The 17,782-nt window shown below is 46.2% G+C and overlaps 2 protein-coding genes across 8 annotated transcripts in view; one reads left to right on the top strand and one right to left on the bottom strand.

The window, feature by feature from the left end:
* The window catches only part of CDADC1 (cytidine and dCMP deaminase domain containing 1), a 43,726-nt gene that overhangs the window by 11,583 nt on the left and 14,361 nt on the right, over positions 1-17,782 (top strand). For 2 of the 6 annotated variants that reach the window (XR_010996502.1, XR_010996501.1), the window contains exons 6-12: positions 94-263; positions 1,315-1,504; positions 2,125-2,185; positions 3,357-5,698; positions 6,541-7,705; positions 8,623-8,727; positions 12,231-12,304. Coding sequence is in view for 1 of the 6 variants with exons in the window: in XM_068182144.1 (XP_068038245.1) it covers positions 94-263; positions 1,315-1,504; positions 2,125-2,185; positions 3,357-3,430 (495 nt within the window). In the remaining 5 variants the exon portion in view is untranslated. Of the gene's footprint in view, positions 1-93; positions 264-1,314; positions 1,505-2,124; positions 2,186-3,356; positions 5,703-6,540; positions 7,706-8,622; positions 8,728-12,230; positions 12,305-12,527; positions 14,321-17,782 lie in introns of those variants that run through there. The other 4 variants (XR_010996505.1, XR_010996504.1, XR_010996503.1 and 1 more) reach the window with 4 other exon arrangements.
* Positions 13,197-17,782, bottom strand: part of CAB39L (calcium binding protein 39 like) — a 59,632-nt gene continuing 55,046 nt past the window's right edge. For both annotated transcript variants that reach the window (XM_068182145.1, XM_068182146.1), the window contains one exon: positions 13,197-15,049. In XM_068182145.1, the coding sequence (XP_068038246.1) occupies positions 14,870-15,049 (180 nt within the window). In that variant the 3' untranslated portion in view covers positions 13,197-14,869. The remainder of the gene's footprint in view (positions 15,050-17,782) is intronic.

Genomic DNA, 17,782 nt, shown 5'->3' with positions numbered 1-17,782 from the left:
TGTCTGATCATGCAAAAGTATACATTCCACTGTACTTTGACTTAGAACTCAGTTAAAATACCTCCAAATTTGATGCTTTGTTTACTGTTGCAGAGAGGCTGTGATGGAACAGGAGCAATGTATTTTATAGGCTGTGGTTACAATGCCTTTCCCGTTGGATCCGAGTATGCTGATTTTCCACACATGGATGATAAGCAAAAAGATCGGGAAATCAGAAAGTTCAGATACATTATCCATGCGGAGCAGAATGCCCTGACATTCAGGTAATGAGTTTATTTTTACCACAGAGAAGAATGAGATGGTTTGGAAACAATTCCATGATAAATGCATGTTGTGGTTTAAACCCAGTGGGGAAGGTACACACCATGCAGCCTCTTGCTCATCCCCCTGCCCCAGTGGAATGGGGAGAAGAATCAAAAGTAAAACTTGTAGATTGAGACAAGAACAGTTTAATAATTGAAAGAAATTAAAATTTATTAGTAATTTCAGATAATAATAAAACCCAAGGTAAAAACAAGTAATGCACAATACAATTACTCACCAGCCACTGATCAATGCCCTACCCCATCCCCAAACTGATCAATGTCCCTTCTAGGTAACTCCCCCAGTTGATATACTGGGAGTGACACTCTCTCACATGGAATATCCTTTGGTCCAGTTTGGGTCACCGTTCCTGCTTCTTGTGCAGCTCCTCACTGCCAGAATATGAATCAAAACACTTGATTCAGAGTAAGCATTACTTAGCAACAACTAAAACATCAGTCTGTTTTCAACATTATTCTCATACTAAATCCAAAAGACAGCACTGCACCAACTGCTGAGAAGAAATTAACTGTATTCCAGCCCAAACTAGGACAATGTGTGATGTCACTGTGACAATCTGTGGATTACAGTCACAGTTTATTTTATGCCTGTGATGTAGAAGTTGGTTGTATATTGGCACAGTCAGCTCCTGGGGTTTCTTGAGATTTCTTATATGAACTTGGGTTTTAAAGGATATTGGTTCCTTCAGTTATCCTTCAGATATAAGCCACTGGCTCTGCTTCATGCTAGACCATGCTATAACCCAAAATAAGGAAGTGTGGCAGTTGATTAAGCTTCCAACAGTAATAGGTGTGGTGACATGGGATGGGTGTTGTTCACAGATAGTGATACCAAACTAGATTCTATTGTGTAGTTGTGCACTTGATTAGGAATAAGTTGCTTCTGAGAGTAAATAACACTTCTTTGCTTGCTTTTTGAGGTATCAAATTTGTAACAATTGAAAACTACCAAGATACAAACTCTGAAATTCTGTTTTCTGACTGCTTGTAGGTGTCGAGAAATAAAGCCAGATGAGAGAAGCATGATATTTGTAACAAAATGTCCATGTGATGAATGTGTCCCTTTAATTAAAGGAGCTGGTATCAAGCAGATCTATGCAGGAGATGTTGATGCTGGAAAAAAGAAAGCAGACATATCCTATATGAAGTTCGGTGAACTTGAGGGTGTAAGCAAATTTACAGTAAGTGTCTAAATGTACTGTATTCTAAAAATTGGGGGCAGCATTGATGGGAGAGTAGAGTGAGCAGTCATCTGCAGACAGCATAGAGGAGTGCTGTGTTGTTTAGTCAGGTGAGTGGAATTGAGAGGTTGCTCTGTCACAGTTCTGGGGAGCAGTGCTGTGCCGTGTGCCAGAGGGTGGAGCCACTCCTCTCTGTTTTTTCTATCTACATGGAGGATTTCCCTCTAACTGGCTGTTGTTGGAGGTGATCTCTTCACATGGTGAAGTTCTCTCCAAGCCTCCCCTCTCACAGCATGGTAGCTGATTTGGGAGGTCACTGTGTGATTTTGTTGGCCTTTCCAGCAGCTCCCGAAAGAGCTGTGGTCAGGGCACTCTCCCAGACAAACTGCAGCACTGTCGGTGTGAGCAGCCTCATTTCCCCTTCTCAAGGGAGTTAATGTCTGCATGCCTGTCACAGTTACTTGTCCTCAAAGCAAATGTGTTCAAGAGGGAGTCCTTCATTCCCCACCTCACCCCTAGTCATGCCTCTCAGTGATGGCCTGTAGGGTACTTTTCCTGTCTCAGTTGGCTCCTTATTCTGTCTTCTGGAATAAGTAAACATTTTCTTCTTCTTTTACCAGTGGCAATTAAGTCCATTGCACACTAATGCACTTGAATTCCATGATCCTACAGCCAGGGAAAGTAAGTATTTTTTCATTAATTTATTTTATGACTGCAATCAATAAGTCAGATCACATTTGAAACCAACCTGATTCCCTCTGGGATTGTTTAGTCTCGATTTCTGCGAGTTAAATTTTGCTGTGAAAAGTTTTCTGAGGTTTTTGAATAGATGAGCTAACTGTAATAGGTAATAGCTAACTGTAGTGGGTGAACTAACTTGTAACAAAATGATTGGCATTGACACACATTACAAAATCTGGCAATGCTACTATGAAGGTCAGCAACATGCTGTTTGGTGCATAAATAATTTCAGACTACTTAATCATGTTTTAAATTTTGTTCTAGAAAGACTTTTTAGATTGTGTTCTATAAAGAGTACTATTATTTTTCAAGATAAATTGGACTGGACTCCTTCAAGTCACAAAATCCCCGTTGACATGCACCCCTGTAGCAAGGGAGCTGTCATCTTTTCAAAACAGAGTTTAGATAAGTCTTATTTTGAAGCCTTTTTGTGCTACAAAAGAAACCCACCACAGGTATCTACTGTCAGCTACCAATCCTTAAAATGTTACTCATCCAGAGGGGAAAACAACATGGAAAATGGCAGCTAAATAATTTTTGTGCTTCAGGCATGAAGATGCAGTATAAAGATGCATCAAGTACCATGCTAGGAGCATAAAAAAGACTGAAGTTAGTTTTTGTGGCGCACAAATGGCCACATACTCCAAGCAAATTCCTAACATGTACTGAGATAGAATAATAGAGAAGTCTTTTTGTTAGCTGCTTCCTTATGGGCTGGGGGAAGGGGGGAGGGAAGGGCTCAGAGTATTGTTTATGGCATTAGTGATCACTGCAAAATGTTCGGGCTTGTTTGTCCCTCTCTCTTAATGGTTTTCAGATACAGGTGGAGAAAGATTAATCTTGGGGTACTTTGACAAATTTAACAGGGCTCATTTCTCTAACAGTTTTCTTTAATGCGATGTGCAGTTTTCAATACTGCACTGGTTTAAGTTCCTCTCTTTCTTTGGTGTATTCCTCTTAGCTATGATTATTGCATGTTCCTTTGTAAGGAGAAGAAGACAATCTCCACCCCGTTCCCCACTCCCAGTGTTATTCCAGTGTGCCTGTCCATATTGAATATTAGGCTATGCTTGCTGTTATATTAATGCTCCATGCATTTTTTTTTCTTTAGATGGGGTCCAGAAAACAAAATCGCTGGATGACCAGCAGCACCAAAGCAAGAAACTGTGTCTTGGTCATTACTGAACAATTAAGCACTTCCTGCAGTCTTGCTTCATACTTTTTATAATACGGCCTGTTTGCACTTTCAAATAAGGAAGAGTTTTATTTATTGTTTGGAAAGTGAATTTTAGAATATGTTTATTTATGATGTCTTAAATGTTTTACAGCGTTACCTGAAGGTATTTTTAATTTAGAAGCTCCTGGCGAAAAAATGCTGCTTGTATTTTCTGTGAAAGTAACTGGGTGGCTGATCATTTTTAGCACATTAAAAAAATTATACTGAAAGTTCAGTGGTGGTAGATCAGAGTAATAATAAAATGGTGTCTTATTTGTTTGGGGTACGGATTGAAGGAATGGATTTATAAGTTCTGGGCTAGAAAATGGCAGACATAAGCCATACTTCTTCAAATACAATCTTCAAGGGAATGTTCTAGGAAATGGTAGGTAAATAATCATCAGCAAGAATCTCTGTTCTAGAAAGTGGCTTTTGCTTCTCAGTCTGCTTCTCAGTATAATGGACACAAAACCATTGGGATAGCAGTCATTGCTAGCTAAATGGTTTGGAGACCAATCTTGTCTCTCATAAACACTTCCTACCATAGCAGCAGAGTTGTTTCATTTTGTGGTACTTGCCTTGCTGCCCTGTGTGCTTCCTCACATGCAGTCCATCTGAATTAATGAAGACAAAGATTAGCTTTGCTTTTTCTCAGCTTCTGGAGGCAGGCATAAAAGCATTTGGCTGTATGCATCTCACTGGCACCTACATACCTGTGAAGATTGCTCGTGTTGAGGTTTTGCTAATCTTCACTGACAGGCTCCTAGGACTACAGAAGCTAATAAATCACCAGTGTCTTGTCGTTTCTTAATTAGGATGATCTGTACCAGTGGAACAGCCCAAATCTTTTCAGGTGCCCATCTCTTGGATGACTACATGCAAGGGTGACATTGAAACAGCCGCTGAAACTGCAGTTTAGTGTTGTTCCTAGTTTTGAAGTAATTGAAGTAATGCATAACCAGAACAAAGAGTTGTACCCAGAATCTTTTGCTTCCCATCTGTTTCCTGCTTTGAATCTGACCTCTAACTGTTTGTTTTAGCAGATGTCCCAAGACTTTCTGTTCACTCCTCTGCTGAGCTCTCCAGTGGAAATACCTTATATCTTTTTCTGTTCTTGCTGGTAGGATATGTAAACAGCCCTTTCCCAGTTCTTTCATGCATCTTGTCTTTGCTGGCCTTCTTAAAGTCTTGGAAGGGGAGTCATGTCTTAAGATGCACCTGTAGGTTCTTTTTGTTTCTTTTAGGTTTTGGGGAAGCTTGGAACTGGATAGCAGAGCTGTGACTGGATAGTGTACACCATCCAAATTAGAATAAAAAGTCTGTAGTCCACCCACTGAAACCTTCTTGTTTCCATAATCCATTGGCAATGCTCATCTACATGCAGTAGAAGCAAGGATAAAAACAGGGCCAGATTTAAGGCCCCTTCAAGTTTTATGGTGATCAGTTTGCTGGTATCAAGCTTGGTAAAATCTGTATCTTCATAGGAACAGCTGAAATTGAAAAGTCCCTTAAATATCATAGGTGGCCTGGGTACCCAGAGAAGTAAATTAAGTCAAACATCACACTCATGAAATAAGTACACTGCAGTGGATGCTGCTGGTAATCTCTGCTTCAGGAGGAGTTAAGAGTCAACCTTTACTTTTAATAACTTTTTTTAAAAAGAAGATTTTTTTTTTACAAAACTTCCTGTGAAACTTGGAATTGCTTGTAAGGCTGAAGGCTTGGAAGCCTGGCTTTATTTCTGTCTTTCTATATTCTACAGATTCTTCCAGAGGCTCAAAAATTTCTGTAGGCTCTGACTGTCATTATAGCCCTACCTTAATTTTTACTGGAATTACGAAGTAGGGACTTTATCTTGGCCAACAGGTGCAATGCAAACGGGGTTCCTCTCTCAGCCTATGGACTCTGTAGGTGCTGCTCTGCTTGTCTGCTTACCAGGGAGAGCTACAGAATACTGGACATCTTCAGTGCTTATTTTGCAAATCAACTCTAGGATGTGGGTATCTTACATAAAAACTGCAAAGTATTTACTCAAGAAATGTAGACATTATATATTTTATACATTGTATGAAATTTCCATTTGCATTTTGAGACTCATTCATTTCAAAACAACCATTTTAATTGCAGATATTAACTATCAGTAATAATTTGGCCTCCTGACTGAGAATTACAGAAATTCTCTGTTAATTGTCTGCCTTACAGCAAAACATGCTTCCTGCTAATAAATTAATCTGACAGTAAGTACTGAAGTGTATTTTTAAATGCTTTGGGTAATTAGGAACATTACAGAGTGCTTTGGAATGCTCATATTCCTTACAGGCCTCCCTCTGCTCTGCGTGAAGAATTTGTCTCAACATGAGACTTTGCCTCCTGCCCCAGGAAAGGGCTGGAATCCCCTTCCTTGGCCCATGAGGATTAATTTCCTCTTCCTCAGGAGAATGGAAACTGCATCAGGGAGCACTGCAAGCTGCCACCTCCATGGCCTGTTCCTTGGTTGGAGAGGATCAAAGTGGATGCAGCTTTGACCATCCAACAGTAAAATTGGTCCCTGCCTTGCTGCCCTGGATTGCCTGTATGGGCATACCCAGGGGCCCCAGTTCCCAGTCACCACAGAGCAGAGCAGAGCGGGATCACTGCCATATGATGGGAGCCGAGAATGGTGCCTGCCCCCAGTGTGGCTGTAGGGCAGCAAGGCTGTAGCATCAAGTGGATGATGCTGGGGCTCCCACTGGGCGTTTCACATCCACCTGGTTCCAGGCCGGGCATTTGGACTGGGGGCCTGATAGCCAGTGGAGTGTATTTTGGCTATTCCTACAGTTAGTTTTCCTGTTAGGCTGAAAGGAATCCACTCAATGCCCTCCAAGACTGGCTCATGTTGCAGAGCTGCATACAGTATGTGGGGACAGATGGGAGATGCCTTTCAGAAGTGCTCTTGAACTGAAATGTCATCGTAGACCACAGTGAGCAGACAGTGGGAAACAGCCAGACTGGCAAAGGGACAGGCTTCCCAGAGCTATGTTTTATGTGGGGACTACTCTGAAAAGCTTTGTAGTCCTCTAAATAGATTTATTTGTTTCAGCCGTTGGGCCTGCAAACCAGACTCCAAACATCTGGCTTTAATTTGTTGGATCCAGTAAGTGACATTGCTTGGAGAATAGGAAAGCAAGAAGGCTGATGGTATGTGCTGATTTCATATAGATCTGGGTTACGTTGCATTGGGTTTGTGTGGCAAGGTTTTGGTAGTGGGTGGCTTCTGGGGTTGCTTCTGTGAGATGCTTCCAGAAGTTTTGCCCATATCTGACAGATCCAATGCCAGCCAGCTCCAGGATGGATAAAGCTCTGGCCAAGGCCAAGCCCAGCAGTCACCATGATGGTGCCAGTGGGATAATAGGTTTAAGAAGTGGGGAAAAGCTGCAACATTGCAGCCAGAGAGAAGAGTGAGAATATGTGAGAGGAGCAGCTCTGCAGACACCAAGGTCAGTGGAGAAGGAGGGCAGGAGGTGCTCCAGGCGCTGGAGCAGAGATTCCCCTCAGCCCTTGATGCAGACCATGGGGAGGCAGCTGAGCCCCTGCAGCCCAGGGAGGTCCATAGGGGAGCCTGTGTCCCCCGGCAGCCCAGGGAGGTCCATAAGGGAGCCTGTGTCCCCCGGCAGCCCAGGGAGGTCCATAGGGGAGCCTGTGTCCCCCTGCAGCCCAGGGAGGTCCATAGGGGAGCCTGTGTCCCCCTGCAGCCCAGGGAGGTCCATAGGGGAGCCTGTGTCCCCCTGCAGCCCAGGGAGGTCCATAGGGCAGCCTGTGTCCCCCTGCAGCCCAGGGAGAGCTCCACGCTGGAGCAGGTGCATGCCAAAGGAGGCTGTGACCCCGTGGGAAGCCCGTGCTGGAGCGGGCTCCTGGCAGCACCTGTGGGAAGTCGGTGGAGAGAGGAGCCCCTCCGGAGCAGGTTTGCTGGCAGGACTTGTGACCCACAATGGAGCAGTTCATGAAGAACTGCAGCCCGAGGGAAGGATGCATGTTGAAATTCCTGGAGGACTCTCGCCCGTGGGAGGGACCTCACGGTGGAACAGGGGAAGAGTGTGAGGAGACCCCGCCCTGAGGACGAAGGAGCGGCAGAGATAAAAGTGTGGTGACTGACCGCAGTTCCCATTCCTTTTCCCCGTGCTGCTGGAGGGGAGAAGTTAGACAATTCGGGAGTGAAGCTGAGCCCGGGAAGAAGAGAGGAGTAAAGGGAAGTTGTTCTAAGATGTGTTTATTTCTCATTATCCTGCTCAGATTTGATTCGCAATAAATTAAATTAATTTCCCCAGCGCGGCCGCCCCCGCCAGCCGGCAAAGGAAGGCCGGGAGAGGGCGCTGTTGGCAGGGAAATGCCCGGGGAGCGGGACCGGGGAGTGCCGGGCGCCACAGGGATGCCGGGACTCGCGGCGTGCTGAGCTGCTGCCCAGGAGCAATTCCAGCTCTCGTCTGCCGCATGAAATTTATATTGTATTATTTACATATATTATATTAGTGAAACAAATGCCTTAGGGTTGGATCTGTAAAGATAGTGAGGCCACACTCCAATGGATCCCAGTGAAAGGAGCATGGAGCAACGGGTACACACAAAGCACAGGGAGTTCCATCTGAATATGAGGGGAAAATTCTTTATTGCATGGGTAACAGAGCAGTGGAACCGACTGCCCAGATAGGCTGTGGAGTCTGCTTCCCCGGAGACACTCAAAACCCACCTTGGTGCAATCCTTTGCAACCTGTTTCTGCTTTAGCAGAGGATTTGGACAGGGTGGTCTCCAGAGGGCCCTTCCAACCCCAACCACTCCATGATTCTGTGATTGTGACCGGTACCCAGAGAGTCCTGCTGCTGCGGACAGAACAAGACAAAGGTGTGCTGATGCTCATTATAAATGTCAGAACATTCAAGGCAGCTCAAAACTCATAAATGGAAGAGGAAAAATCATGGCTAGCACATCCACTGTGTAGAAAAAGGGCCTTCTCACTTGGTGTGCAGCAGCGCAGGCTTCACCAAGCTTGGGCTGGGAACAGACATGCAGAGCAAAATGCTGAGCATGTTTTTTCCCCTGGGGTATTTTGCAGTGTGACGTTTATCTTCTGCACCCCAAGTATCAGCTGTTTATACAGGAAATTTTCCACTTTGATTTCCTGGGAAGCCAGGCTCTGCCTCAGGACTGGGTAGCTTCCTGTAGCTACAGGATCATTGTTGGAGGGATGGGGTCTGTTCAAGCTTCACCGCGTTCCTCAGTGGCACAAGACAGGTATATTAACAACTAAGCCTGACTTTTTCCTCCTTCTTCACCCTTGTTGCACAACTATCTGTACTTTGGCTTCAGTGAGGTCACCTCACTGCTTTGCCAGTAAATTTTCCACCAGGGCAGCTAAATTTGTAACTTGGAGGAAAAACAAAGGGTTGAAGAAATGTGGGGAAACCATGAAGCACTTGAACAATAACTTCAACAAGAGCCAGGCCTTAGGGACATGTCACACAAATGCCAGCACAGACACATTTCCTCCTCCCCAGTGTTATTTCAGAACTACCTGAAAGATGTATGTAAGATAATGTGAATGCCAGTGCATTCACCTTCACTTAGTCTTTTATTCTTATTGTGGGGAAAGACAGTTTTAGCTAGAGAAAACAAAAGGCAGCAGGAAGCAGAGGAGCTTAACTGCATGGCAAGAAGTGGTATGCATTAGCAGGATAGCTGGTTCTTTTGTTGGAATGAACATTTGTCTCTCCTCCCTCTGCAATGCCTGCTGTCCCCTGGGACATCTTGCTTTCTTGCCTGCTATTCCCCAGTGTCACTTTCCTTTGAGCCTTTGACAGGAAGGCTGTCAACCCACAGCAAGAACCTGCTCTGTGCTATGAGCTAATTGTGGCTCTGCCCTTGACGTTCCTTGGGGCACAAGGCGAGTTCATCTGTGAATATAAATTTTCCCCCACACCCAGCTTTAAAATGGGGAGGAGATGCCTTTCTCCACTTCCCCCATGGGATTTCAAGAGCCCTGCTCTTTGCAGGCTCCTGCTTGTCCCAGGCACACAGACCCTGTTGGGCATCTGACCATCTGCCTGAGCAAAGGCCGGGTTTGTTTGCTCCCTGCTGGCTGCCGGGGCAGGGCTGTGCCGCGGTGTGCTGAAAAGCCAACCCTGACTGCATGTTTGCACAAACAGATGCAGCGGGCTCTGCTTTGACAATGGTATTTTTAAATCCACTCCAAACGCTTGTCAAGCCAGCTGGTCTACAAGCGAGTTGAAGGGCATTGCCAAAGCTGAGCGCCAGTAGAGACAACATACCCCGCAATTTGGAAATAAAGAGCCTCTATTCATAAGAGTTGAGTAAGGCACTTCATGGCCCCAAAGACAAGATGCTGTCTTCTCCATGCACTCAGAAGAAATAACTATATTCATTGGCATACTGGTTGCTCTTCCCAGGAGAGCCATTTTGGGGATTTGAGTGGGTTTTTTTTCTTTAACTGTGAGGAGCTGGGCTATGATGCCATGACTGGGCTGGTGTCTGTTGTGCAACCAAAAAACTGTTCCTACCTGTCACCTTGGTAGTCAGGTGCTGGTTGTGTCCAACTACTTGTCAAAGCTCAACATGCTGGAGGTGTCTGCTGGCACAGTGTGGCAGTTGAAATATATAGGTTACATTTTTGGCCATGGGACAATGACATTTGGAAATTTCATTCCCAAATCTGTGCTTGGGGGAGAGAGAGGCTCTGAAGAAAAGCACACAGTATCCCATGGCCCTGTGGGCATCACTACCAATGTGCAAAATTGGTACACTGTGGGACGGAGGCGGTTGAGATGGTGTGGGACACCTGGCCATGCCTGATGTGCCGCGCCACAGCAGGGCTCTGCAGTCTGACAGACAGCGAGGGCAATGCGGGGCTTTCCTGGGCCAATGCTCAGCAGCAAAGCCCTCCCAGGGGCTGCCAGTGCCCACAGGGCGATGGAAACAGCCACTTGTAGTAGTGGTGATGGTGCAAGGCAGGCCGCTGCCTCACAGGATGTGCTGGCACCCCACATGTCCCTGTCCCCAGTGCGCCATCATTACTGAGCCAGGTGGGGGGAGCTGCTGGCCATGGCTGGGCGCTACAGCCCTGGCACAGGCACAGGCTGTCCCTGTGCTGCCGCTCAATGTGACACAGCCTGAGGTGGGAAAGGTAATTTTTACCGTGGCTTTGGAAAGCTCCTCTCAACCAATGCCATAGGAAGGGGGTGGGTTGTTTGATTGTTTTTCCTCCTCTCACATTCCTAGAAAGAGAGGCCAGCTCAAGGCAGGCACTGTGGAGCAGGACCATGAGTCAGGAGGGTTGGGCTCACTGCCTGCCTCTCCCTGGGGTTCTTGGGGGAGCTGGGTCAACTCACAGCCCTGTGAGATGCTTGGCTTAGAGCTGAACCACATGGCCGAAACTGCTAACCTTGTTTTGGGTTTCCCCTTAGCCTGATCCCATGTTGCCTGCCCAGCACCAACTGTGCTCAGAGCTGGCTTGGGCTGCTGGTACCTTGTGGCCTTTCACATCACACCCTGAGGGATTGGAGCTTTTGCTGAAGGCAAGGCTTCCCTTCAGCTTGGGCTGGGATGGTAGGGACTTCAGCTCCTTCTCTTCCCCAGGCCACAGCAGCTCTTGCTCATGGGATTGCCTCTCACCATGGGGCTGAACCTCCCATTGGAGGCTGTGGGACACCTCATGCTCAGTCCATGGAAACCTGCATCTTTATACAAGAACACTTAGTCAAGGAGTGGGAGAGTTACATACAATTCCCTTTTATGTCATAGGGACCAAAACCTGTATGTTCTCTGCCTCAGCTTTCACTGCCAGACATAAGATGTTCTGCAGGAAGGTGCTTTCTGCCAAAACATTGAAGTGCTTCTGCTTCAGAAAGAGAAATGAAGCATTTGTTGGCCCAGAGAAAAAGCTTCTCTACTGACCACTGCACCCCTTGGAAAGAGGCCTGGGTTCTCTTAGCCCTGCTCCAATTTCACAAACAAGAGCAAAGCACATGCTAGAGAACAAATGGGATCTGGATCTCCTCTCCCCTCTCATGAGTGCTGTTATCATTAGATAACAGCAGAGGCCCAAGTCATTTTTTCCTTCTCATCTGATCTTGTCTCTGGAGAATGCAGATTAAGAGGCTCAAGCGGTCTTAACTCCCACATTTGTGGAAGTCCAGAGTCCTTGGCCTCTCCTGGGTTCACACCTGCTGCTGTTTACACCAGGACACTCTGGGGAGCCTGTGGCTGCTTCTAATCAGATTTTCCTGATTTCAGCACAAGCTGTCCAAATCCCATGACAGAAGCTTATGGTTCAAAGATTCCTGGCATTCTGCTGTAACAAATAAGGTTTGACATTGCAGCATCCTACATCATATGTTAGCAGAGATTTATTCATGCGATCCAAACCCCCTGAATGCTGTGTGCAGAATGGAATGGAGAGGCTTCCTCCAGCTTCTTTATCTTTCCAGTTTACAATTTTCTTTCCTGCCTTCATTCTGATGAACCACATCCTGCAATCACACAGCCCCCTCAGATAGTAATTTCAGATAAATTGTGAACTCCTGGTGGAGTACTCCCTTAGGCAGAAGAACCATTTGGCTAGATTCACCAAAGGAAATTGGGAGTTCTGTCATTATTTCAAAGTCACATTAGGAAAGACCTCATTTTCATTTACTTAGGGCTGTGTCCCCACCTGCTGTGAAATATTATTATATTGTTTAATTTCATCTTCACCAATTTTTATGCTTTTTTTTCTTTCAAAGATCTAATCAAGTTGAGCTTGGGCAAGACTCTACTTTGAGATGTGTTGTGTGATCTACTGCAGGACCAGCTTCTGGTAAGACAAGCTGCAAGGGCCCTGGCATGTGTCATTTTACCTGTAAGACCACTTCTTCCTCCCACTGTTGCAGACACACACACAGATCCCCTTTTTCACAAGCCCTCCTTACCACTTACTTTCTCATGTGGTCCAAAGACTCCTTGCCCTGGAAAAGGCTTCCTTTGTGGGGCCGAGGCCCATCACTGTTCCCTGTTGGCCTGACACATCTCTGCCTACGCAGACACCAGGGTGGAACCTCGCTCCTCGTGTTACCGCCAGGTTTGGATCTCTTCAAGTGCTCCTCTGTGTGCAGACCATGCAGACAAAGTGCTCACAGTGTGACCCCTCACATACTCTCTCTGGGCACCTCTGTGTGGCTCACACTCCCTTTGTCAAGGGCAGGCATTCCCCAGCAACACGGCATGAGATACTGTTTCCTAGCACGGGCTGGAAGCCCAATGTTCTCATGTGACTCCAAAGGCTGAGGCAATGGACACGTGTCTCTGTGTTAATCCAGCCCCGGAGACCAGCCCCACCCCAGGAGCTCAGAAACACAGCCAAGCACCCTTCGGATTCAGGCTCCCAATCTCAGAGGATCAGATTTAAATGACTGTCTCCGAGGACTGCAATTCTGGAGACGCTCCCTGGCAGAGTGACACTGCCAGCAAACACCACCCATGGGGTGGGGGTGAGGCTCATGGCCAGGCTAAGCTGGGCTGGGGCTGGGGTTGCCAGACCCCTGCCAGCCAGGGCTGCAGGCGTGATGCTTCAGAGAGCATTGGCTTTGAAGGCAGTGCTCATCCCTCTCCATCTGCTGAAACAAGCTGGCAAAGGAGAGAAGGAATTTAGCACTGTATGGAATCTGGCAATACAGAAAGGCAAGAAGGGAAAAAACCCCAGAGACAGAAATAGAGTGATCAGTAATCATGCCTTTAATAGCTTGTAAATATTTTTTTTTTTAAATTCCAGGCAACTAAGATGTACATTTGCTGTGTGTATCTGACATCTGAAAAACACGAGACCACAATCAGTTCTGTTTCTTCCCTTTTCTAATGCACATAAATTAAAATATCAGTCACCTCAATATACAACAGTTTAATGACAGAAAAGGGCTTGTTCTGTTTTTACAATTCAGTGTCACCTGTTACCTGAAGCATTAGATAGAGTTTAAGCTAGAGAACTTTCTTACAGCAAATAGGAAAACTCACAACTTAGGCTGTCCAGAAAAATTCAAGAAATTTCTACTCCCTGCTCTCAAACTCCACTTCCTACTAAAGTATCAGAATAACATTTTCCTGTTAGAAAATAAAAGCTCTTCAAACACACCAGGGAAACGCTGTCTGTACCATAGAGCTTATTAAACTCAAAACACAAAAGGTGCAGCAACCTCCTCTTCCACAACTTTAACACAGAACCTGAATTCAGGTCAGGATGAACAAGGGCAGAAAATGCCAAACTACAGGTGGCCTTTGGTGCCTGCTGCTGCTCACTGGCCTTCCTGGCTCAGTATCCAGTAAATGTTCTCAGCTGTGACAGCACCTGCAGGCTCAGTGACCTCAGCCCATGCAGCAGATCTGGCTGAGGCCTTTTCATTATTTCCTTGCTGAACTTAGCTCAACCATACCTCGCACAGCCAGGACTGGAATTCATATGGAAAGACGTTAAGGACTCTCCTCTCACTCTGGTGCTGAGGCTCAGCCCTTGTCACAATTCAGCCAAGTAGCTCTGGCTACCACCCAGTATTCTTGACTATGGATGGTTTCTGTAGGTGAGAGTTCACTTTATCAGCAACATAGCACGGCCTCTGATGGAGGAGCATTGCCCTTGCCTTTTCCCATTATGGGGCACGTGAGCACCGTGTCCATGGGGCTGCTCCTAATGAGACTGCTGGGAGCTGGTAGGAAAAACCTGTGCTCTAGCACAAGATAGATCACACACAGGGAAATGGGAGTTGGGCAGAAACAGCTTAGATGACTGATATATCCATCCGTTCCCTAGCACTGAATAGAAAACCTCTGATCTAGGGGGGGAAAAGGATGAAAGAACACAAAATGAAGCAAAAACGTGACCTTTACTGCTTTTTCATCTTGCATAGTTTTGACTAAAGAACCTGACCTATAAGCACAGCTAACTCCAGAGACCAATGTACTCTTTCACAGTCTTGTGTGTGTGCAGCGCTAGAACCAAGTCACAACTACAGGTGTGAAGGAACAATGTCACAGTCCTCAGAAGACCTGCTCTGCGCACTTGCCAGTGCTTGAGTTTGCTGATAAAGTTAAGCAAAGAGGTTCATTCTTCTTGAGCACAAAAAAAAAAAAAAATCTGTCAAACCAGCTTCTATTACAGAGAGATTCAAAACTGACATAAATAATTAAAATCTTGATTAAAAATAATATATTATTCTAGATTTTTTGGTTTTTTAGTTCTCATGTGAAACCCCTATACTCTTGACATCTAGGAACAAAGACAAAATAAAAACCAGGCACTTGCTGTGCCTTCTCAAGCACTATTGTGGTGTTTAAGGGACACAGAAGAGCTTAACAACTGAGATTAATGCCTACAGTGGAAAACAAGAGGTGTTCTTCATGCTGTTGGCTTTTTCAAGTCTCGGATTTGCTTAATCAGGTAGTTCTTCTCATCAGTGAATTGTTCGTCGTCCGTCCTTTCTTTCTGGAAATTGCTCAGAAACTCAATTAGCTTGGGTTGGTTTTTCAACAGGATCTCCACAATAGGCTGTGTTTTGTTTGGACTGGCCACAAAAACCTAACATGCAAACAAAATCAGGCACAGAGAGACAGCAAGGGGGTGGGGACACAGAGAGGGAGAGAGAGAGAGAGAGAGAGAGAGAGAGAGAGAGAGAGAGAGAGAGAGAGAGAGAGAGAGAGAGGAACATCAGTCAGACTTCCCTGTAAGTTAAGGCTGGCAGGCAGATACTCTACTGCTACACACCTTGTCCCAAGGCAGTCAGACAGGAGTTCAAACATGTTGGTTCGACAGCAAACTGAAGCAAAACTATGCCCACGTGTGGTATCGCTTCCCTTTAATTTTGCTCTTTGGTGATAAAAACTTTTGACTGTAAACCCAGCTGTTGAGAGGGAGCTATCAGTTCTCAGCCCCTTCCCACCCACAAGACAAATACACAGAAATTAATTATCAGGAGAATGGAAAAGCTTTGTGTCAGTATTGATATCATTTCCGTATTAAACCAGGCCTAAAATTAGACTTGCCAGCTTTGTTTTGGTTTGGAAAAATATGTCAGAGGCCTCACTTCCCTCTGCCTAATCCATTCATGGGAACATGGAAACTTACAGCAGCAGGAGCAGGAGGATTGTGGTGTGCCCAGCACCTTTGCAGCCCTTGCTGACCAGAGGAGGGTGGCAATGCAGCAAGGTGACGTGAGACACACATACTCACCTGGCACAGCCAGCCCAGCACTGTGGGCTTACTGGCCTTTTCAATGCTGATTTTTCCTCCTGTAATTGCTAAAGCTGCAGTTTTCCAGCTCTGAACATGACCCCTCATGCCACAATGCTGTTTCTTTAACATTTTCTCTGGGTTAAGTGCAAACCTAAGGCTGGTTGCAAAGGCCAGTGGTGAAAGGCTCTTTCAGGAACCTCGGGATGCCACAGAGATGGGGCTCTCTTTTCTGGGATGTTGGTCAGGAGGGGCAGATGGGGCATGGGGCTCGCAGTGGGAACACACGTGCAGTGCACCCCGCCCACCCCGGGAGCAGCTCCCACATCTGGCTCGCACCAAGGTTACCATGGCTGGTCAACAAACACCACCCAAGTGCTTGTGCAACGACAGAAATAACTCCAGTTATTCTCTACTCGATGAGAAGAAATTCGGGATGGACAGAACTGGAGAGCATCCAGTTTCCCTCCAAGCCTGTCCAAACCAGAATGAAAACAAACATCTGCTGACGGTACAGAATGGCATGTTGTCCTGCTGAGCACAGGCAGCACCACCGCTGGCTCCCAATCTGGGGCTCTTCTGCAGGTCCTTTTGTCTCCCCTGAGGTTTTGCCCACAGGAAAACCTGGGCCACATTCAGTTGCTCAGGGAGGAGCTGTGCTACCGGATGAGAATCATGCACACTCTGTCCTGGGAGCTGTGCTACAGCCTCTTGTCCCTAAGACAACACCTGGTAAAGGCTGGGGCAGGGTTCAGACTGCACCCACCATTAGGCTTCATACTCCAAAATCAGATAATGTTATACAAGTGGTGGGGAAAGTGCCACATCAGGGGAACATGTGGAAGGAGTGGGGCTCAACACACACCAACAGTACCCCACTGATCACTTCTGCCCAAACAGGCAGCTAGAAGTACTTTTTCATTTCACAAAGGCGAGGCAAAGCATCTCCTCTTAAACCCTGGCATCCTGATGCTAGAATAGTCTTAATCCCTGTCTATACTTTGTCTCCTCTGGATCCCTCCTCCTCAGGCTTCTCCTAGAAGTCCCTCGTGCAAGGTACTTTCTTCTCTGCTGTGCAGAAAGAGCTGCAACTTCTGCCATGCTGGGTGAACACTCCCCAAGTGTATTACAAAGTTTTCCTTGATCTAGTGTCCAGGCCATGGTCCCAGTGACAGTACACTATCTACAGTTATTCACAAAGGCCTCCACCCTGCCCTTCTCTAATTACCCTGAGCTATCATCTTAAATGATTCCTTTTTTTCCCCCACTTGCCACCTAAAACTTCTCAAGTGCAGCACTAACAGCCTCCAAGGATTCCTTCTGAGCAGCCACTTTCCTGCACAATGCCCGAGGTCCTCACAGGGCAGCCTCGTACCAGGGACACATCTGCCTGTGGATGGGATGGCCAGTTCACAGCCCTCACTACATCTGAGGCACTCTCAACAGCTGCAGCATCTGAAAGCAGCATTCCTCCTCTGAAAATAACTTTGATACACTGCTGTTGATGCATTGGTTCCTGTTAGACCGGGAGAAAAGGGGTTTGGGGATGTAAATATGAATGTACTTTACAGCTTTCCAGTCTGTACTTTATCTACACGAATCTTGAGATCTCCTGAGTATGGACATTTGCCTCTGGATGAGGCTGCAGCACCTCATGCTCTCAGCTGGAGCAGCCCCAGGATGCAGCTCCCTGTGTGCTGACCTACAGCAGGTGATCATGCTGATGGAAGCTGGATACTTCCAGGAGTTGGACTATGATAAGGCCCCAGTCATCTGGATGAGCTGCCTTGGGGAAAAGCAGGATGTAAGCCTACAGGCAGGGATTTACAGATCTTCATAATAAATTTTTATTTTGGAGTTCAGTTCACCCTTGGTGATGAGGAGAAGAAACCATCAAATGCACTGGCAAGACCCACATGTTCAGAAATCATCCGATGACAATGCAAATGGAAGCCATCAAAGAAGGCCTGACCTTGAAGGGCTGAACACCTTCCTTCAATGAATATTAGTCCTCCCTAATATTTATCTGAAGGGTGACTCTCAAAATGAAGAAATCTAAATTATTCTTGTTGTAAAAGCTCT

The sequence above is a fragment of the Anomalospiza imberbis genome, chromosome 2 (assembly GCF_031753505.1).
Source record: "Anomalospiza imberbis isolate Cuckoo-Finch-1a 21T00152 chromosome 2, ASM3175350v1, whole genome shotgun sequence".
Lineage (NCBI taxonomy): Eukaryota > Metazoa > Chordata > Aves > Passeriformes > Viduidae > Anomalospiza > Anomalospiza imberbis.
Note: the sequence above shows the minus strand (reverse complement) of the source record. Positions and strands in the feature narration are given on the sequence as shown.